The sequence below is a fragment of the Camelus dromedarius genome, chromosome 11 (genome assembly GCF_036321535.1).
Source record: "Camelus dromedarius isolate mCamDro1 chromosome 11, mCamDro1.pat, whole genome shotgun sequence".
In the NCBI taxonomy this organism is placed as follows: Eukaryota; Metazoa; Chordata; class Mammalia; order Artiodactyla; family Camelidae; genus Camelus; species Camelus dromedarius.
The window spans coordinates 6,374,082-6,394,830 of NC_087446.1; the positions used below are offsets into that span (position 1 = coordinate 6,374,082).

At 55.9% G+C, this 20,749-nt stretch overlaps 2 protein-coding genes across 4 annotated transcripts in view; one reads left to right on the top strand and one right to left on the bottom strand.

Annotated features, from left to right (window-relative positions):
- The first annotated feature begins 672 nt into the window (after window positions 1–672).
- POLR3H (RNA polymerase III subunit H) lies at window positions 673–11,589 on the top strand. Its single transcript, XM_010983509.3, has 6 exons — window positions 673–1,114; window positions 3,534–3,630; window positions 8,393–8,479; window positions 8,926–8,989; window positions 10,206–10,407; window positions 11,296–11,589. The coding sequence occupies exons 1-6, from the start codon at window positions 1,004–1,006 to the stop codon at window positions 11,347–11,349; spliced, it is 615 nt and encodes a 204-aa protein (XP_010981811.2). The 5' UTR covers window positions 673–1,003; the 3' UTR covers window positions 11,350–11,589.
- A 999-nt stretch (window positions 11,590–12,588) lies between these two features.
- ACO2 (aconitase 2) overlaps window positions 12,589–20,749 on the bottom strand; it is a 47,712-nt gene continuing 39,551 nt past the window's right edge. For all 3 annotated transcript variants that reach the window (XM_010983511.2, XM_010983510.2, XM_064491405.1), the window contains 11 exons: window positions 20,651–20,742; window positions 19,463–19,568; window positions 18,134–18,291; window positions 17,843–17,916; window positions 17,197–17,308; window positions 16,042–16,164; window positions 15,654–15,809; window positions 14,838–15,029; window positions 14,267–14,399; window positions 13,591–13,712; window positions 12,589–13,119 (listed from right to left, as the gene is read on the bottom strand). In XM_010983511.2, the coding sequence (XP_010981813.2) occupies window positions 12,982–13,119; window positions 13,591–13,712; window positions 14,267–14,399; window positions 14,838–15,029; window positions 15,654–15,809; window positions 16,042–16,164; window positions 17,197–17,308; window positions 17,843–17,916; window positions 18,134–18,291; window positions 19,463–19,568; window positions 20,651–20,742 (1,406 nt within the window). In that variant the 3' untranslated portion in view covers window positions 12,589–12,981. The remainder of the gene's footprint in view (window positions 13,120–13,590; window positions 13,713–14,266; window positions 14,400–14,837; window positions 15,030–15,653; window positions 15,810–16,041; window positions 16,165–17,196; window positions 17,309–17,842; window positions 17,917–18,133; window positions 18,292–19,462; window positions 19,569–20,650; window positions 20,743–20,749) is intronic.

The following is a 20,749-nucleotide window of genomic DNA, read 5'->3' on the forward strand; positions in this document are numbered from 1 at the left end:
ATAGGGCTGGAGGTATGGGTGGAGGCAAGACCCTGCAGGGACTTGTGAGCTACCATAAAGGTTTTAGACTTTATTATTAGTGCAATGAGAAGCCACTGGAATTTTTTTTTTCGTCCCAATTTATTACCACTTTTCAGGTGAGATGTAATCTGCCTACAATTAAATGCAAAAATCTTAAATGTTGAGCTGGATGAGTTCTGACAATTGTATACATCTGTGTAACCACCCACCAAAAGAAGATTACTATCATCCCAGAAAGCTCCCACCTGCCCTGTTCCAGTCAGTTCTCCCCTTTTCCAGCGTTATTGTAGGGTCTAAGCATATTGTGTTTGTGTTTTGAAAGGATCTCTCTGGCTGCAGCACAGAGGACAGCCTGAGGCCAGCAAGGAGAGTACAACACAGGCCAGGCAAGAGATGTCTAGATAGCGAGGTCGCCTAGCAACCTGAAAGCTTCGACGCGGAGCGTGGACGTCTGGGCGAAAGCGGAGGGAGAGGCCCTGTCCCACCCCATCCAGGCCCCGCCCCCTCCCCGTCCCGCCCCGCTCCTCTCACGAGCCAGTAGGCAGCCTCGCTCCTCGTCGAGGGGCGGACCAAAGCTTTTTATTGGCCGGTCCTCCGGAAGCTACCGGATTCGGAGTCTCGCCCAAAGTCGTGCGGCCGCTGGCTGCTTGTTGGCGCGCGGTGCATGGTGGTGGCGCGCGGTGCATGGTGGTGGCGCGAGGCGTTTGGCTTGGCTGGGCGGGGCGGGCGCCCGCGCGGCAAGGCCGCGCACCTTTCCCGCTGGACTGGGAGACCTTCCCGCTGAGCCTGTTTCCTCTCTTTGCAGTAGCGGAGCATGCCCCGCACGGGGCACCCCAGACCCTACCGTGCAGCCCCATTGCCGGCCCGGAGCGTGTATCTCAGCAACTGGGACTGGACGGAGGCGGCTCGGGGATCCCCACTGCCCCGGGTCTGGGTGCGTGACTGACCCTCCCGGTGCCAGAGCCCCCCAGCACAGGCCAGGATGTTCGTCCTGGTGGAAATGGTGGACACCGTGCGGATTCCCCCCTGGCAGTTTGAGAGGAAGCTCAACGACTCCATTGCCGAGGAGTTGAATAAGAAGTTGGCCAACAAGGTATTGGGTCCACGGGGTCGCCGGGCAGGTCTTGGCACGGGAGGGCCTCAGCACTGCCCACCCCTCTCCGGCCTGGCCATACCAAGCCTTGTCCTGGGCAAGCAGCCTAACGACAGAACTCGGTTTCTTCACCTGTGCATGGGATGGGGGTAATCCTTACTCCACAAGGATGTCGGAGGGACTCAAAAGAAAAATTGAGTTTGAAAAAGGCCATTGTAACTGGGAAACGCTAGATTCTTTACTTCCAAATTACTTTGCAATCTTGAGCAAGTCATTTAACTCCTCTGGGCCTCAATTTCTATTTGTAAACTAGAAATAATAATTGCTGTCCAACCATGCATTGTTTCTGTGAAGATAGATAATAGTTTAGAGTTGGCTGTCAGGAGGTTTATCCGTTCATTCCTGCAGAAAAAAAAAAAAAGTGCACCTTTTATGCACGAAGCCTGCATGCCTTAGTGCCAGCTTGTCCTTGGGCTCCCCGTGTCCCTCCTCAGTTATTGGGTCTTAGGACTTACCCACACTCTTTTGTTTACTGGGTTACTGTTTTCCTCTTTCCCTCTCCATGAGGGCAGGGACCTTTCATCCCTGCAGTATCCCCCATATTTAGCCAGGGCCTGGCACAGAATAGATATTTCACAATTGTTCATTGAATGAATAAAGCAGATAAGCTTCTGCTCCGTAGTGTGGTGGGAAAGGCAGATATGAACAAGAAACTCCCACAGTTGATTGTGTGATGACAAGCTGAGGTAAATGCTCTGAGAACAGGTGTTTACAAAGCCTGTGGAACGAAGGAACTTCACCTGCAGTAAGGGAGGCAAGAGGCTTTGTTAGGGAGGTGGCACTGGAACTGTGATCTAATGATGAGGAAGAACTAATTAGGGGATTCCTTTTTGACGGGAGGGATCTGGGCAGAGAGAAGAGCTGTGTGGGCAGCGGAAATAGCATGTGCAAAGGCCCTGTGGCAGGGAATATCAGGAGGGAATATCACACCTATCATGGCATGGAGGAGGCTGGTGTGGCCTGGGCAGAGGGAGAGAGGGAAGGGCAGTCTGGAAAGTGATGGGAGCCAAGCTATCCAGGGCCTGCAGGACTTACTCAGGGAAATGGTCTTCACTTGTAGAACAGCTGGAAGTGACAGGCTGAGGAGGAGCCAGCAGGAGGAAGATTGGCTGGCATCAGACAGGAGGCAAGTCCCTTCCGTAGAGGCTGAAGTCACAGAATGTGGGGTGTATAGATCTGGGGAATTGGTGGAGAGAACTCTTGGAATCCTTAGTGGATGCCTTCTTGTTACATTGTGAATTAGAAGGGGGGGGGGGTCCCATAAGAGGACAAAGAGAAAAGGTGTGAAAAGTCCAAGAGGGGAATGTAGTCCCTTTGTAGCACAGGTCCTTCAGTGACCTGTTCAGATGAATATTTCTGTGTTTGAATCATTGAGCAATTTGAGAGGAGGCCGTGCAGAAGAGGTCCAAGGTCTGGCCAAGGGCACACGACTCCCTGTGCTTCCAAACCAGCCGGACAATGCCTCATTGTGGTGAGATATGGCCGATACTCTGAGTTCTCTGAACTTCTTGCTAATCCTTGAACAGTTCTGCAAGGTCTCTAATTGGAAGGTGATGACGCTGGTGTCAGATAAGCAGACAGCAAGTGGCCAGTCCTTTGGAGCATCATGGGGTAGGAATGTCCTCTGCCTGTTCTCAACCCAGTCTCAGGGCCTCCTGTGTGTCACTCTGCCAGCCTCAATCCCTGTGGCCACATCTGTGTGTCTGAGACTTTGTGAGCAGAACAGTGATTAGCTATGTTTCTGACACTCTGATCTGTGAGCTCTAGCATGGACTTGGGACCTCTGAAAGTGTAAGTTGGTGGGTTTTTTTTGTTTGTTTGTTTTTTTAATGGAGGTACTGGAGATTAAACCCAGGACCTCGTGCATGCTAAGCATGTGCTCTACCACTGAGCTATATCCAGCCCACCTCAGAAAGTGTAGGTTTAACCAGGGGTTCCCTACCCACTGATCCTTACTGGAAGTAATAATGATCCTTGATTGATGACTGTTACTTCTAGCAGGTGAGCAGGGTACTGGGATAGGGGCATCAACATCTGTTCCCTCTCGTGATTTGACAGCCCCACAGCCTGGTGTGTCCACTTTTGCAGATGGGGGAACTGAGGCTCAGAGAAGTGACCTCGGAGGTCACATAGGGAGTGGTGAAGTTGACATTGTAACCTGCATCTGCCTTGTCACCAAAGGCCCTGTTCTTTCCAGAGCTCAGCTTCCCACCAGGGTTGCTCACCTCAGGCAGTGCCCAAACTCATTTCTAGCTGTAAAATGGGGGTGATCATGCCCAGGGGTGTGTGCGGATCTCAAGAGGGACTGACCAGGGAGCTGGGCCTCGGGGTCACTGGGTGTGTACACGGGTGCACACAGGTCGTGTACAACGTGGGACTCTGCATCTGTCTGTTTGACATCACCAAGCTGGAGGATGCCTACGTGTTCCCCGGGGACGGTGCATCACACACCAAAGGTGGGTGCCTTCTCCTTCTGGGCATTTGGGTTTCTTGGGGCTCAGTTTTTGGTGGGGGGAGTCCTAGTCTGGGTGTTGGGAGACCTGGGGCCTAGTCTGACTGCCAGGAATTTACTGGGTGATCTTGGGCAGATTCTTCCCCTCTCTGGACCTTGGTTTCCTATGTGTAAAAAAGGGGAGGCAGACAAGGTGATTTTCAAGGCCTCTCCAGCTCTGAGATTATGGCTCTGTGGCTCTGTCCTTGTTGGTCTTATGTGTTAGGGAGCCCTGCTCTGCCTGGCTCTCAGGCTGCTCAGAAAGGCGGATGGCTAGATAGTGAAAGATGCTTGGAGTAATCATCGCTGGGTTAAAAGTGGGGAGAGCAGAGGGGAGCACAGCTGCCCCTCCTGTGGAGGGGGCGGGTTGAGGGTAGGAGACTTTGAAGGACACCAGGACATACGGTTAAAAGTGTGGCCTCTGGGTTTAAATCCCAGTTCTGCTACCTGTTCGCTGTGTGTCCTGAGCAGAATATGTAACCTCTCTGTGCCTCTCTTTCCTCATCAGTAAAATGCAGTCAACAGTAGACTTTATGTTACGGGACTGTTGTGAGGATCACTAAGTTAATACGCACAAAGCTTTTAGGATAGGACCTTGGCCCATAGTGAGTGCTTGCTTGATTGCTCATCGATTTGAATTGTTTCTCCTGATTCTGAGGGTCAGCTTGGGTGGTCGTCTGGGCTGGCTTGGCAGGGTTGGATGGTGTAGGGTGGCCTCATGTGTCCGGGGTTGGCAGACTGGTTGGGTGGGGGCCTCAGCTGGGATGCTCATCTCTGCTCCGGGTGGCCTCATCTTTCACTAGGCAGACTGGGCACCAGAGCACAACTGGAGCCCCAGTGCACAGCACCATTCAAGCCTCTGCTCATGTCCCGTCAGTCAAAGCAGGCCACGTGGCTGAGGTCAGAGTCAAAGGATGGGGAAATAGACTCGCTCCTGATGAGAGGAGATGCGATCACATTGCAAGGGGGCATGCACCCCGGATGGGAGGGTGGTTACTACACCTGGAAGGAGCGGGGAGTGGAGGGGGGATCACCTTGAGAAGGGCTCTCAGGGAGAAAGTGGGGCATTATTCTCCCTCCTGCTTGGACCAAACCACATGAGGAGCAGAGGGCAAGGGGGCCATTGGAGGTTTGGAGCTGGTCAGGGTGTAGGCGCGGCGGCGCCAGCTGTGCACTCACTCACCTGCCCCAGGCTCTGAGTCAGACTCTCTGGGTTGGGTCCCGCAGACGGTTCTAACCAGAAGCTCGGTGATTCTCACACAGGGCTTTTTGAAGAGCCCAGTGATGCCCAGGCATTCCAGAACATGCCATGAGGGTGCCTGGTTTGTGTCCAGGAATCCAGGGACTTAATTAGTGCACATGGATGCCAGCGAGCTCTGCGCAGAGCCCTCAGGAACAGGCTGTGTGTGTGGAGTAGGACCGTTTCATTAGCAGAAAGATGAGACAGTGATGTGGAAACAAGACGGCGAGGGCCTCTGTTTCCAGAGGATGCCGTGGAGCTGAGCCTCGTCTCTGCTGTTGTCCCGGAGACAAGTGGTAAGGAGCCCAGAACTTCAAGAAAAACTGGGAGAAAAAAGTTAAATTTGAGGAAATTCTGTCCATTCATTTGGCTGTTTCTGCTACTTGGCGTAAGACTTCACTGCTGGTTTTCTTGTCTCCCACCCCTATTCACCCTGGGTCACCTGTGTTCTTGGGAACAAGGTGCCAGGAGTAGGGCACCTGGCAGGGGCCCATCACACGGACCCAGATTTAAATTCTGGCTCTGGCCTCCCTGCATGAGCACATTGGGCAGGTAACTACCTTCCTCAGCCTTGGTGTCCTCATCTGTAAAATGGGTTAACACTTGCAGCTGTAAGGTGTTGCCGATGAAATGAATCACAGAGCTGTTGTGGTGCAAAATGTCTCTCGAGATTCGGGTTCCTTTATTTTTTATACCATTTACACAAAGGAGTAACTCTTGCCAAGCACAGAGAGTAAACATTTTTTAGGTTGACGCATGCGCACTACATCTAAGGCCTCCTTATCTTAATTACACTCAGACTCTTTTGTTTCCAGGCCTGTTCCTTTTGAGGAACTAATAAACATTCTTGTTTGCAAGCAATGTTTCCCCTGGGAACGGGCAGAGTCACTTGGCAGGAATTTCTGTTTGCAGACAAGTCTGACCACTTCTGTGAAATGTCCCGCGTGTAGGCACATCCACAGCTTTTATGCTAAGTTTCCTTCATAAGGCTCCTCATAGCCCATTCAACAATGAGCAGGGTGAGTTGTTAGTTTATGGTGGGCATCAGTCTCCAGGCTTGGAGGCTGATCCCGGGCCCAGGCCCCCTTCCTGTCTCTGCCTCCCCGGGGCCGTGGCTGAAAGTGTACCAGGCGGCTCAGCCCAGGCCTCTGCTTTTGCTTAGAGGATTATTCATTTGCCCCTTGCCTTTGACTTCTTTCTACTTCTACCCGGGCCAGATTACTTCACATACGACTGTCACATCTGGGACAACAGTATAACGGTAGTACCTCTGTCACACAGAGATTGTGGGAGTAGATGAGAAAACCATGGAAGCCTTGGTCGGTGCCTGGCACTTAGTGCTCAGGAGAGGGCAGCCTTTGCGGTTTGTGACATTGGTCCTGATTGTCCAGCCTTATCCCTTCTCACTTAGAGTTCCTTCTTGACTTTCCAGCCTTCCCATCTGCAGGCCAGACGTCCCTAGGTGGCCCACACAGCACCATCCTAGCTGGCCCTCCATCTGGTCTGCAGCCTCCTCTTTGTTTTTTGTTTGTTTGTTTTTATTTTGGTGGGGGAAGGTAATTAGGTTTATTTAGTATTTATTTATTCTTAGACGAGGTACTGGGGATTGAACCCATGACCTCATGCATGCTAAGCATGTGCTCTACTACTTGAACTATACCCTCCCCAAGACCTTTTTTTAAAATTGAGATATAATTGACATATGAAATTCACCCTCTTAAAACATGCAATTCAGTGACTTTTGGTGTAGTCACAGAGCTGTGTGACAATCACCACTGTCTTAATTCCAGAACATCTTCCTTCATCATCCCAAAAAGAAACCCCATGCCCATTAGCAGTCACTTCCCTCTCCTTCCTCCACCAGTCCCCGGCAACCACTGCTTTCTGCTTCCGGATTTGCCTATTTTGCACATTTCATATGAGCTGAATCACACATGTGGCCTCTTGTGATTGACTTATTTCGTGTAGCACAGCGTCCTCCAGGTTCATCCATGTTGTTGCTTGTATCGGTACTTTGTTCCTTTTTGAGGCAAATAATCTTCCGTTGTGCGGATACATCCCATTTGGTTTGTCCATTCGTCTGTTGAAGGACACGTGGGTTGCTCACCATTTGCTTTTGGATGTGCTTGTTCCAGACTGGAGCCCCCGGGGCACAGGACCATGTGTTGTTCTGCCCCCATAAGCCCAGTGCCCAAACTGGGCCTGGCGCACCTGGTACAAGCTCTGTGGAGACTCATTTACCTGAAGTGCTGCTGGAGCACGTGGGGGACAGGGTTTTTCCAAACTGTAAGTGATGTCAGCCCTCATCTGCTCTCCCGAGGTCAGCGTGAGGCCCGGCCCTCTTGATGATGGCTCAGGTGTCTTGTGTTTGTCTCCTCACAGGGAGTGGGGGGCACCAGCTGCCCCCTCTCCTTTCCACACGCTTTCCTGCCCAGTGGAGCCATGGGGAAGCAGCCTGGCAGGGGAGCTGGGGGCCAGGTGGGCCCTGCTGTCCTTGGGGTGAAGTTGGCACACCAGGAAGCGAGGGTGCTGGTGGCAGAAGCCTGTGTTTGGGGGTTAAACCTCCTGAGGAAGGCATATTCAACCCCGTGGCCCTGTCTGGTGGTCCAGAAAAGACTTGGAGTCTCCCCCTGGCAGAACAGTTGTGTGGCTGTGAGCAGGTGACCCAGCCTCTCTGAGCCACAACCTCAGGCTCGCAGTGGGGAAGCATGACATTGGGCACAGGTGGACTGTGTTGGGCACTGGGTGACTGGCAGGGGGCATCCTCACTGTAATATTCTAGCCGTGGCGGTGTTCAGGCCAGTGGCAGACACCCCAGCAAGTGGCGGGAGTGATGAGGTGATGGCTTCTGCCAGGCCGTGGAGTCATTCTGATGTGGACTACAGACCTTATCTGATATTTTCCTTGGGGTCAGGTGATTAGGGACCACCTGGGGCAGGGCCTGAGAACCCACAGAGGCATTTTTGGTTATTTATTGGCTTTGCTCCCCCTGCCCGGCCCTACCTCCAAATTTAAGGGCATTTTTAGCATCCTGTTCCAGGTCAGAGCTATGCCTGGGGCAAACTGCCAATCAGCGGGAGACAGGGAACTTGTTCCCAAACCTGGTTCTCTTTGCCAGTTGCTTCTGCCCTTGTTAGAGTTTAAAGGAGAGAGCCTGGAGGAAGGTTGGAATTGACTTCGGAGTCATTGATGGCCTAAAATCTGGGCTCAGTTGTGACCTATCTGATGGACTCGGGAGCCAGGCCTCAGTTCCAGGGCCAGTGCTGCTGGCTTCTTATGGGGGCTGAGCTGTGGCCTTGCAGGGGATGGGGTGAGGGTCCCTCCGGCTCGGCTAACCGGTCTGGGCCCACAGGGACCCCTGGCATGGGCTGCTGGGTGGACTGGAGCCGCCCCGGGGTTGGTGTGCCAGTGAGCGAGAGCGGGCACTGGACAGCCCAGACTGCTCCTCAGGGCCTGATCGTCACTGACATGCTTTCTTCATTTCTAGTTCACTTCCGCTACGTGGTGTTCCATCCGTTCCTGGATGAGATTCTGATTGGAAAGATCAAAGGCTGCAGCCCGGAGGGAGTGCACGGTAATGCTGGCCCTGAGTTCTCAGACAAGACCTGGGAGCACATTGCGGGCAGCTGGCCGGGCCAGCCCCCCTCCATCAGCATGTGTGTGGGGCCACGTGGTCAGGGGAGGGTCAGATAGAGAAGCAGAACCTTCCCGGCCGTCCTCTTGTGAGTGAGGGGAATGCTCAGCCCCCCTCCCCAGTTCATGTAACAGTGAGGACCTTGGCCACCAGGATGCCACAGGCCGGGACCTCAGGGCGGGCACTGAGCGGTCAGTGGTGACTCGGAGCCCATGGCACCCACTGGAGCCTGCCGTGTGCCGGGTCCATCTCAGGTTTTGGTGGCCGCTCAGGTTATGTGAGTGGCTGGGGGAGGGGCCCGGGTTTCCATGGTGGCACCTGCCCCTAGGGAGGGGCCTGCCTGTCCACTGAGCCCTGTCCCATGCTGTCACTTGCCTGTCGTCCAGTCTCTCTAGGGTTCTTCGATGACATTCTCATCCCTCCAGAGTCACTGCAGCAGCCAGCCAAGTTGTATCCTTCCAAGCCTAGAGTGGGTCACAGAGGAGCTCGAGCCTCTCAAAGGAAGCTCCCCACTCCTTGGAGTGGTGCTGGGTTCTGTGACCTGGTGCTGCTGGCCTCTGCCCGGCTCCTCCAGCCTGCATTTTGCTCTAGAAGCTCTGACCATGATGTCTCCACGCCTGTGCCTCCATCTGGGCTGTCAGGCCTGGTTCCAGCTCACTTTCCGGTTGTCGCCGTGGGAATCATCTAGAAGTTCACCTCCCTCGAGAGGCCTGCCTGATTGGCCACCTCCCCTCCTCAGCTGACATTTGAGGGCTTGGCTCTGTGGGTCCTCACCGAAAGTGCTTACTGGGAGGGACCCCATCTTGTCCCAGCTGGCAGTATGCTCCTCAGTGTGGGCTGTGCTGGTGGAGGGGCCCCAGGCCCTGTAGGGAGCTGAATGTATGTGTATGTGTCTCATTGTTTAGGCAGACAGTTCTGGCTGGGCCTGGGCAGGGTCTGTGTGTGACTCTGGATATTATCAGAAAAACTTGCCTAGCCTGGCTGGTCCCTCTGGTTGGTGACCTCCCATCCAGCCATGTCCTCTTGAAAACTGGGGAAGTCCTTGTGCTGCCTGCTGGTCGGAGTGTCCGGAGGCGCGGAGAGGGATGTGGGATTGCACCGAGAAAGCAGGCCAGCTTCAACTAGCATGCCGGTCGACTGAGGGTTTTGTGGAAAGTACTTCCCATGTGTGCTGTTTTATTACCTCCCCACCGCCGCCCTGGAGGCTAGGCCTTGCTGTAATCGCTGCTTTACAGATGGGGACCCCAAGGCACTGAGAGGTTGGGCCTGGTTCCTGGTGCGTCTGAACTTGGCAGCCAGCCTCTGAGAGGACACACCAGCTGAGCCTGACCCCGGGTGCCAAGGGGCTGTGGTCATTCCCGTGTTGAGAGGTAGAAGTTGCGTTCTGCTGTGGAGTCACCTTCCTGCTCTGATGTCCCTGGTGCCTGGCGGGGGCCTATGTTCCCAGCCTGGGTCCTGGTACCTGGGAGCTCCCGCCGCTCCCTGTGGGCTGGGCCTGACCTCGTCTCTTGCACCTGGGACTGGGCCTGCTTTTCCTGTGACTTCCCAGAGAAAGTAATCTCAACCCGGGGTTGGGTTTTCCTGGGGTCGGATTCCGGTGGAGGAACTCCCGACCTTCAGGGCTCTCCCACGGCCAGGTTGTTGCCTTGACCCTGGGCCCATCCAGCGATGAGGCGGAGCAAGTGTGGGTGTGGGAGTATGAGACGGAGGAAGGGGCGCACGACCTGTACATGGACACCGGCGAGGAGATCCGCTTCCGGGTGGTGGACGAGAGCTTCGTGGACACATCCCCCACCGGACCCAGCTCGGCCGAGACCGCCTCTTCCAGTGAGGAGCTGCCCAAGAAGGAGGCTCCGTACATACTTGTGGTGAGCTGCCTTGCTGCCGCTGCCGAAACCGCGGGGAACCACTCCTAGAACCCCCTGTCCCAGCAGGTCAGGCTGCAGGTCCCTGTCATGTGGTCCTGGGGTCACCTCTGCCTGGGGAGCCTTGTTTTTTCAGGCCAGGCCAGCGCAGCGAGATCATTGAGCTGCCATGGCTATAGGGGAGGGTGGGTGGGTCAGGCCCGTGCCCACAAGAGAGGGACAACGCAGGCTGCTGATCAACGGGCTGAGGGAGGGAGAAACCACAAGGGGCTTCTGGGAAGGGTGAGCCTTGGGGCTGCTCCCACTACAGACCTGTGTGGCCTGAGATGACAGGGAAGCTGCAACCAGCCAGATCTGACTTGGGTCCCTTTTGTCTTTTACCTTTATGAAGCTCAACCAGTGGCACAATGGAAGAGAATTCCAGGGACTGCTAGTAGGCTTTTCTGGTGTAACACGGGCCCCGGGTTGTTTGCTTTTAGGGCAGCTGTGTCCTGGTCAGGAACGCAGGTCGCCCAGGGCATCCCCTCTGCATGGACTTGAAGGCTGGTGCTCCGGGTCACTAGGCCTTTCTGGCAGGACTGGACCATAGGGGGCTCTGGAGGGCAGGCCCAGGAGTGGCCTGCTGGTGCCTGTGTGGGCAGGCCTGGGGCGAGGAAGGTACCTGACCTCCCTGAGGCTCTGGGGCCAGGTGCCGTGCCCTCAGGGAACCAGTGCTTTTCTCAGGGGGCCTCGGGAGAGGGGAGTCTGGACCTGCTGGGAGTGCTGTGTGCCTCCTTTCCGCCTATGCTGGGTTTGCTGGTGCCTAGATGGAAGGGCCCCCTTTGCCTCCTGTCCGAGTTGGCTCAGCCCTAGCAGTTGATGAAATGTGCCTGCTCTCTCTACCCCTGGCAGGGATCCATTAGTGAGCCCGGCCTGGGTCTTCTCTCCTGGTGGACGAGCAGCTAACCCTGGGACTTGACCATGGACCCCGCCCAGTCCTGCAGACCCCGTCCCACCTTGGGAAGGCTGTGTGGTGCCGCTGGCCCTGAAGACAGCAGCAGCTTCTGCAGATACCGAGGAGCTGAGTCTCTGCCCCACCAGGTTGTCCCCTTCCCTGCTCCTCCCGGAGCCACCCCCGAAGTCCAGAGGTCCTCATGGCCTTCTCTCAGTGACAGCAAAGACAGTTAATAAACAATGGTAGCCTCAGTTGGGGAGAGCCACCCTGTTTCAATGATCTAAGGTCACTGAGTTCCCACAGCTGGGATGGCATGTTCCTCACCCCAGATCACTTCTGGAGATGACTTCCCCACAACCCCCGATGGCAGAACTTGGGGGTTGAGAGATCCAGGCTGAGCTTGGCGGCTCCATAAAGTAACAGAGTGAGCGAGAGGCTGGCCTGGGGCATCTGCCAATTGCTGATCACAGTCTGCCCTTTAAGGGACAACCACCTTGCTTCCCACCAGCATATGGAAAGTGAGGTGGCCTGGCCTCAGCCAAGCAGCTCCGTCAGGAAAGTGGAGGCTGTGGGCTTTGCTGGCCGAAGGGGGTGAGAGCAGTGACCTGCTGTTACTCTCCTGCCAGCAATACTGCAGGAAATCTTGGGCCAGCTGTCACTTCCAACCTCGGCCACGCTGGCAGCACCCTGTGGGTCTGCCTGCTGGTGATGTGAGATCCTGGCCCAAGGGCAAGAAGAATGGCTTTGCCGGACTCCTGCCTGTTCATTCTCTTCTGCTGGGACCAGGACACTTGTTTTGTAGCACCTACTGGATGCCATGTCTCTGTCAGGTGCTGAAGGGGTCTCTGGAGCCTGCCTCCCACTCTGGTCTTTAGGCTCAGGCAGACACAGGAGCATGGAGGTGTGGGCAGGGCTACTGGACACTGCTCCAGGGAGAGGAGCAGCTGCGGAGCAGGGGGTGAGGGGCAAGGGACAGTGCACACAGGGACCAGCTGTGGCCTTGGACGTGGTGGCCTATCTGTAAAACAGACCTTTGCAGGGTGTTTGGAGGGCAGCTCAGCGCCCAGGGAAAGAGGGAGGCTGCCTCACAGGCAGAGGTGAATTAGGGCAGGGAAGTGGGGCTGAAAAGTGGAACAATGCAGTGATGGGCCCAGATGCAGCATGGCTACTGGGGGCCTCCCCTGACTGGCTGTAAGGACCACCCCCCCCCAACCCTGGAGTTCATAACAGACACCACCACTCACACAGGAAACAGTCACTGAATCTGGATTCTTATTTCCTTACAAGAGCAAAAGTTTCTTTAAAATCCTTCAGCCACAAGTGAAATGATCAGACAAGAGGAAAACTGGATGGGAGTCTTGTCATCAAAAATAAATAGTTGCATGAAGCTGCTTGAGATCTGAACCAAACTAAAAACAAGAAGTGGGGGGGTCTGAAACATATGAAGAACCCCCTGCCCCCAACTCTGGGTCGCTCCGTGGGCCGAGGGAGGGAGGGCAGGAGGCCTTGGCCACACCATCTTGGAGCGGGAAGTCGTGGCTGGATAGGATCAGATCTGGTTCTGATGACGCAGAACTGCACTTGTGACACCAGAGCTGGGTCTGAGGAGCAGGGCGGGAGGACGGTGGTGGCAGAGCACAACCTTACTTCTGCTGCAGCTCCTTCATTCTGTTCAGGGCACTGCCGGCACGGAACCACTCGATCTGGGTCTCGTTGAAGGTGTGGTTTAGGAGGATGGTCTCCTGGGTCCCATTGGGGTGCTTGATGATGCATTTCAGCGGCTGTGAGGAGGGAGGCAAGTGTGGGTGGACGGGGTTTCAGGAACACGGCCCTCGGTTCTTCCAGAGGGTCAGGAAGGCAGGACACTGCCCTGGGGCCTTCAGGCCAGTGAGGCGAACCAAGTCCTGGGCCAGGTCTGGGCCTGGGTGGCCACCTGGATGGTTTAACTCCTGGGGTCAAAAGGGTCCTGCTGGGCCTGGGCTGTTGGCCTCTGAGTGCCACACCTGGGCTAATGGAGGGCATGAGGGCCTAAGCCCATGCCACCCTCGTCTCTGGGAAGGCACTTCCTGCCCTCTCTGGGGGGCTGCCTGGAGAACTTAAGGGCCCTTCTGGCTGGAACAAAGGTTCATGGGAGGAGGTGCAGGTGGGCCAGGTATAGAAAGTAGAGGACCAAGGTGGCTGCCCCCAACCCCTTAGGAGGGCCCTGGGGGAAATGGGCTGGCTAGTCCACCCTCCTTCCCTGGCCCCCTGACCTTGCCAGGAGCAAAGTCCTTCAGGCCCTGGATGGTCAGCTTGTCCACAGGGTGAATCTTGTTGTAGTCGGCTGGGTCAGTGAAGGTGAGGGGCAGCAGGCCCTGCTTCTTCAGGTTGGTTTCTGGAAGGCAGAGGGCACATGGAGTCCTTGGGGGCAGGTCCCGTCCCTCCCTTCTGTGTGGAACCTCACCAGCCAAGCCCAGTCAGGGCTCTGGGAGAGACACCCCTAGACCTGCCACATGGGGAAAAACCTGGGGCAGTGACTACGAGGACCAGACTGGCTGTGCTCCCAGTGACCGGGGACCCTTTGCTAGGTCCTGTGCACGTGTGCTCTGGTGATTGTGTTTCTCTAAGGCCTTCCCGATAGACTCTGACAATCGGAGAAGACCCTTTGACCACGTGCCCTGGATTTCAACTGTTTAGGTCTACAAGTTTGGAAGCAAGACCAGTACAAGCCTGAGATGGGAAGTTGTGGGTGTCAGACTCAACACAGATCAGAAGGGGCAGAGGCTGGAGGCTAGTGGGCTGTGGTGGCAAACAGGAGTTGTGGACACAGCCTAGAGACCAGGCGCGTGGCTCCAGGCCCAAGTCAGCCACTGGCTGAGGTTGGGTGGCCTTGGGCTGCCAGTGAGGGGAGGTGGCTGGGGCTGGGGCCGGGGCCGGGCTCCAGCTCACCGTGGATCCTGGCGAAGCTCTTGGTGATGATGGCCCGGCCCCCGAGGTGGCGAGGCTCCAGTGCCGCGTGCTCCCGGCTGGAGCCCTCGCCGTAGTTCTCATCTCCGATCACCACCCACCGTATGCCGTGTTCCTGTCACACAAGTAAGGAGGGACTTTATGAGGGAGGGGAGGGCACTGGCCCTGCTCATTAGCCTCTGGGCTTCCCAAGGCTCACAGGACAAGGGGGTAGAGAGTCCTCTCCTCACCTCCTCCCCAAGGGCAGGTGAACTCAGAGGTGAATCAGGCCCAAACCAGCCCCTGGGAAGAAAGGTGATCAGACACTGACCCTGGCTATCTGCAGTGGTCCTGGGACCCAGGTGTGACCTGCCCGTCAGTGCTTAACCTGGAGGCAGGTGTGGGTGGAGGGCACAGTCGGGGTGACAGACACGGGACTGCCACCATGACAACATCTTCAACTTCATCGCTATTACTGGTGTGGGCTCCTGGGTGGAGACCACCCACTGTGTCCAACCCCGCCACCAGGAGGTGCCAGAGGACCCCATCCCTGTCCCCATCATCTCTGACCCACCTTGTAGTAACGGGCAGTGTCAGGGACAGGACCAAACTCCTGGGTGACGGCATTGCGTACAGAGTTGGCCTTTCCATTTTCAACGTTGATGGCACCAATGAGCAGGTTATTAGAGATGTTGTCCAGGTGCCCACGGAACTTGAGCCAGGGGCCGGCAGCTGAGATGTGGTCAGTGGTACACTTTCCTTTGACCTTGGGTGGGTGACCAGAGACAGCAGAGGTCAGAGCATGGCTGGGCCCCCAGGTTAGAGATGCGCAGGCTGGAAGATCAGCTACAGCCCTCGCGCCAGATGAGGGGTTTGTCTGGGTCCTGGCTGGTGACTTACCAGTTTCATCTACCACATGGGCTTAATACTGGGTGTCACTGCCTGGAAACCCCTTGGTAAACACCATAAATCCATGTCTGTCATGGGTCTGAGGCCTCTGGCCACACCACAAAGGCTTGTATCTGCTTGGCTCCTAAACACAAGCCATACCCACTGATGCCCCACCATGGGAACACAGCTGGTCAGGCCAGACGGCCGGAGACCTCCCACATTCACCGCCCACACCCACTGGACGTAGCCCTCCCCCGCTGCAGCCAGACTGCTGGGAGCCCCAGACAGCAGCCGGCCAGATCCAGTTCTGTCCGGGGCAGGGGAAGAGGGGACACTGGACCACAGAAGCCCTTGTTCCTCTGCGGCCACACCTTCCTTCCTGCCCCTACCCTAATCTTGACCCTCTCCTGCAGCGGGGCTTGGGAGAACATGCTTCCTGCTAGTCAGGGGAGGGTGCCCTGGCGCTTGGGGCTGTGCTCCCCGCCCCTGTGCCGCTGACCTTGATGAGGATTTGCAGGTCCTCCAGGTCTTTGCCATCCCACTTGTCAAAGGGCTCCAGGAGCTGCAGGCGCTGGCTGGTGGGACTCACGTCCACCCGCTGCCCACTGCTGTCCTTGGGCGGATGCTGGTAGGTGTCCTGTCCAGGGTCGAACTCCTGCAGCAGGGGACACATTGGATGCCAAGCCTTTAGTCCCCACATGGACAGGCTCTCACAGAAGGCAGGCTCCCCTGTGCTCCAAGCCTCTCCCTCCAGTGAATACAGCTGCTTCACTCTCACTACCAGAGCGCCCCTGGCTGAGATGCTGGGAAGGGTCTCAGCCACACAGTGGCGGGAGCTGCCTGAGGCCCCCAGGTGGCTAACGGCAGAGGTGGCGGTGCCTGCTCACCGCGTGGGGAAGCTCGTCTGCATCTGGAGCTTCCAGCTTAAACTTCTTGCCATCCTTGCCCGTCAGGAAGTCAGTCTCTGGGTTGAACTTGAGGGTGCCAGCAATGGCCAGGGCTGTGACGATCTGAAATGGAGGTGGCCGGTGTGCTGGTCAGCACCACACACTACTCCCATCCCTCCACCTCAGCAGAAGCCTAAGCCAAAACTGAGATTGAGCCCAGGAAATTTCTAAATTCTCCACAGACCAGTCTTCCTCTCAGAGGCGGGAGCCACAGGAATCTCTGGGCCCAGGACCATGTGGCAGTCTGGCCTCCACCACACGGCGCTGGGCCTGGCCCTCAGCCCCCTGAGGCAGGACCGGCACGGCCCACGGCGTGCTCGTCTCCCCATCACAGGCGCACCCTGGCCCCGGAGAGGCCTTGGCACAGAAATGCTGCTGCGATGAACGTTCCTAACCGGGTAGCACACCGAAAACACGGAAGGGGCCGTTTTCCACAAGAGTAATTCTGGAACACTCATTTAAAAAACCAAGTCAGGCGGAGGGTATAGCCCAGTGGAAGAGTGCAGTGCTTGGCATGCACGAAGTCCTGGGTTCAATCCCTGGTACCTCCATTAAAAATAATAATAAATAAACCTAATTCTCCCCCCCAAAACAAACAAAAAAAACCCAAAACCAAATCAAAAAAGACTGGCCATGTGCTGACAACCAATAAATGCCCAGAGCACGGGGCTCCCTCCTGCTCAGGGACGGTGCGAGCGCTTCCTGGACTTGCTCTCGGAGCCCTGACAGGACCTGGCACAGAGGAAGGGAGTGACTGCGCCCGCCCGGTATGGTGGGGTAGAGGCAGGGCTGCCGTCTGTGCAGGGGGGTGATTCTGAAGCTCCCGTTAGTGACCACAGCTGTTTAAACAAGCACCTCAGACTCCTGGGACCGAGGGGAGCCAGACAGGGGGCACCAAGGGAGCACGATGCTTGGGGCTGGCAAGGCCTGTGGCTTTTGGTTTCTGCTCCGACAACCCCTTGCCCTGTGATGCCAACCCTCCCTCAGCAGCCCTTTGAGGTCAGATGCCCTGGCCCCAAGCCCCCAACTCCCTCGACCAGCCAGGGCAGGGCGCCCAGAGCCCCCCCAGGCTAGGACCAGGCCTGGCAGTCTCACCTCCGGGGATGTGACGAAGGCGTGGGTCTCGGGGTTAGCATCGTTGCGGCCCGTGAAGTTCCTATTGTAGGAGGTGACGATTGTGTTCTTCTCCCCCTTCTTGATGTCCTTTCTGCCAGGTCAGAGGGGACAGAGTTAGGGATGTCTGGCCTTGTCACCTGGCCTGCCCTGCCTAGCTCACGGCAGAAGAGGGGAGAATACAGAGGCCCTGAAATAGTCACCACCTCCCAGGGCGCACACGTACAGAGCAGGAGGGGAGCTGAGGCATCACCGAGGTCTGCTTGACACCACACAGAAGACAGAAACAGACCGAGGCCAGAGTTTCTTGATCCGGGGCCACTGCCTCCTTCCAAGACTCCATCAGAGCCCTCCACGGTGCCATGAGGGTGAGGGTCCCTGGCTTCTTCCTGCACCCCCAGCTGCAGCCCGGTGGCCTTCAGTGCTGCTGCTCTTTCCTTCCTGCCCAACTTTCAGTCCTGCCTGGAGAAGTCTTCTAGTGCAACAGCCTCTGAAGCTAGAGGCCTTGGGCTGAGTCTTCTCCTCCCACCAACAACATCTCCCCTCAACAATGTGGGGCTCTGTACCCCAGGACATCGGGGCCCTCTTATCAAAGATGGGGTTGTCCTATCGAATGTGCACTTCTCACCTGTCCCACTGCCCAATGCAGGGGCCACAGGCATTGGCCAGGACGATGCCGCCCACATCCCTGAGGATCTGTGCCTGCAGTGGGGAGAGGACAGGGAACTGTCAGGGTGGGCAGGTGGCTGATGAAAAAGGGTGGTTCAGCCTGAAGGAGGAAGAGCTGTATCAGAACCCTGGGGCGGCTCCTGGGAACTGAACCAGCACTTGCCTACCAGGCTGTGGCCTGTCCCACCCTGAAGCCACATTACTCAGCAGTGGGGTGGGAGAGCCAGGGGTGGGGTGTGTGGGCACTCACGTAGCCGTCCCGCTCTATGGTGGCTCGGATCTGCTCAGAGCCCGGTGTGATGGTGAACTGGGACTTGCACTTGAGTCCATGAGCCAGCGCCTGCTTGGCCACAGCGGCTGAGCGCCCCATGTCCTCATAGCTGGAGTTGGTACAGCTGCCGATCAGCCCTGGTGATTGTGGGTGGGTGGTGGGGCCAGGGGTCAGGAGGAGAGTGACCAGAGCTCCCCGCCTGACCTCAAACTATCCAGATCTGGTCAAGAGTTCACCAACTGTGCTGGGCCAGGGGCTGTTCTTAAGAGATAAGCTGAAAGCAACCTAACTGTCTAAGAGTAAAGAAGAGGCTGCTCTTGACCCAGCTATTTAAGGGAAGACGATGCAGCCACTGACCATGACACTGAACACATGTGGTAGTGGAATAAGCCACTCTTACACTGACACAATCTGCATGTGCACACCTCAGAGGGCCCGCACTGAAATATTTAAACACAACCATGGCTGGCGGAGGGCCTACAGGAGATGCCAATGTTCTTCTTTTATACTTTGTAGTATTCCCTGGCTTTTTAACTGGAGTTCTTTTTAAAAAGTCTATCATAGTTACTCAAAGAATCAATGAAGACTGGGTGACATCACACAGTCCATCAATTCAGTGATTTATTTTCTACTTATTAAACTACCGAAGATTTCTTTTTATTTACTTCAACTACTGAGGGCGAATACATCATACAGCATTTCATACCAGGCACTGTACAAGCTCTCCATGTCTTGACTCGTCCCTCCTCCCAGCAATTTTAATGGGAGAGTATGGTATCACCCCTGTTCTACAGATGGGGAACCGAGGCACAGGAAGGCAAGTAACCTGCTCATGGTCACCCAGCTGTGAAGTGGCAGAGTCAGACTCAAACGCAGGCCACCCGGTTCACGTGCTTCACAGCCACACTGTACTGTGACAGTGGTCGGTGCCAGTGATACCAACATGCCAGTGAGTCCGTACATGTAAATCAAGTAACGTAAAATCAGGCATCACGGTTGGTATGAGGAAGTGTTTGTAAAACAGAAAAACAGACCTCAGTATGCGCATGTCACAGAAACCAAGGACACCTGTCGGCTCCTAGAGCTGATTCTGGCTGAAGGCTGGGAACAGAGGTGTCTTAAACTTCTTGTTTGTCAATATTCTCTAGGCTGATAGATATTTTTTATACCAAGAAAAAGGAATTTCTCTAAAAAGCCATAAAGAAAAACCCAACTATTTCAGAAAGTGCCTGGTACACTCAGGTAAGCACGGCGACCGTCCACTGCCCCGGGCAGACCACTGGCCCCGCGTGGGTGGAGGATGCTTACCTACTCGGATGTCCAGGGGCCACCCTTCCTTCTCTGCCACGCTGCCCACCTCTGCCACCGGGTGAGCCAGGTCCGGGGTGAAGGGCCCATTGATGTGCGGCTTCAGCTGAAGAAAGGCAGGAGGAGAGAACACATCTTGGCATGTGGACAGCCTCTCTTCTTCAGAGGCTGCCTGGCTCCTGCTCACCAAGTCATGGGGGGCCTGGGAGGCCAACCAATTACTATTCTCATGGCTCAGACCTCATGCCAGGGACTGGAGCAATGGGCACCGTACGTGCACCAGCTGCTGGGATCCCTCCCAACACCCACAGCTCGTTATCTCCAGCCTGCAGATGACGGAGCTGCCGTGCCTTGCTCAAGGTCACACAGCTAAGAGACCCAGAGGCATGGGATGAATCAAGGTTGCCAGCTTCCTAAGTCCATTATCTCCCATACCATGGTGCTTTTGGAATCTTACAAAAAAACAGACTTAAGGCCAGATGCTTTACATGTGCTAATACTTTTCAATCAATGTGAAGCACTTAGTGAAGTGCCTGGCACACAGCAGGTGCTCAATAAATGTTAGCAACTGCTATTACATGAATTAGCTCATTCAATTCCCAGGACCACCTTGGGCTTTACACACGATGAAGTGAGGCCCACAGAGGCTAGGTCACTTTCCCAAGGTCACAGGCCTTAAGTGGCAGAGTCAGGATTTGAACTCAAGCAGACTGGCTTCAGGGCCTAAACCGTCAGCCACCCTATGCTGCCTCCTCCAGACTGCCCTTCCTCTGGCCTTCCAAACACCGCCCTGGTCTACAGGTCTCAGGGTGCCAGGCTCAGGCCTGGGAATCTTGGGCCTTGCCGGCTAAACTCTCACAACAAAGCAAACTCCGGGGCGAAATCTTGGCTTTTGCTAAAGCTGAGGCAGGGACAAAGTGAACGTTCCTGAATCACCAGCCACAGCCACCTCCACTCTCCCCTCAGCCATACATCCTTCCCGCTGCCCCGCCCACCCCACTGAGGCCTGATTCAGGCAGCAGTTTACAGGGATGCCCAGGAACAAAAAGCCCAAGAGCCCCGCTGGGTGTGCAGGCAGGGACCTGCCATGCCTCTCCCCAGGGCGCACCGGAAGTCCCCAGATGGGGCTTGAACCCCTCCCCCAACCCCGACCCTCAGAAACTTTCTGGACTCAATTCCCTTACTCACCTCGTTGAGGTTAATTTCAATTAGTTGGTCATAATGGCAGCCAGGGTCAGGCACCAAGTGATCCTTGAATTCATCAGCGAGGTTGGCAATGTCTGAAGT

Bases quoted from the DNA above. Each gene is read 5' to 3' on its own strand.
- POLR3H (XM_010983509.3), top strand. From the start codon at position 1,004: ATGTTCGTCCTGGTGGAAATGGTGGACACCGTGCGGATTCCCCCCTGG. The intron at 8,990-10,205 runs GTATCCTTCCAA...GGGCCCATCCAG, and splicing joins CTGCAGCAGCCAGCCAAGTT to CGATGAGGCGGAGCAAGTGT. The intron at 10,408-11,295 runs GTGAGCTGCCTT...TACCCCTGGCAG, and splicing joins AGGCTCCGTACATACTTGTG to GGATCCATTAGTGAGCCCGG.